Source organism: Nestor notabilis, unplaced genomic scaffold (genome assembly GCF_000696875.1).
Source record: "Nestor notabilis isolate BGI_N333 unplaced genomic scaffold, ASM69687v1 scaffold21417, whole genome shotgun sequence".
NCBI lineage: Eukaryota > Metazoa > Chordata > Aves > Psittaciformes > Psittacidae > Nestor > Nestor notabilis.
In genome coordinates, this window is record NW_009938068.1 from 1,685 (window position 1) to 1,960 (window position 276).

Sequence of the window (276 nt, forward strand, 5' to 3'; positions counted from 1 at the left end):
CCTGTGTGTCGGCAGTCCGGGCTGAATAAAAAGGAGGAAAAGGAGGCGGTGGACAAATCAGCGCTGGAACAGCCGTGCGAGGGCAGCCTGACGCGCCCCAAGAAGGCGATCCCGGCGGGCTGCGGGGATGAGGAGGAGGAAGAGGAGGAGAGCATTCTGGACACCGTCCTCAAGTACCTGCCTGGCCCACTGCAGGACATGTTCAAGAAGTAACAGCACCACCAACCCTGCCATGGGGTGTTGGGGCACGGGCGCACGATCCCCTCCCACCCCTCC

General features: G+C 63.0%; 1 protein-coding gene across 1 annotated transcript in view; it reads left to right on the top strand.

Annotated features, from left to right (window-relative positions):
* The window catches only part of LOC104409311 (complexin-2-like), a 1,011-nt gene extending 798 nt beyond the window's left edge, over positions 1 to 213 (top strand). The window contains exon 2 of the mRNA XM_010019144.1: positions 16 to 213. Within this exon, the coding sequence (XP_010017446.1) occupies positions 16 to 213 (198 nt within the window). The remainder of the gene's footprint in view (positions 1 to 15) is intronic.
* The last annotated feature ends 63 nt before the right edge of the window (positions 214 to 276 follow it).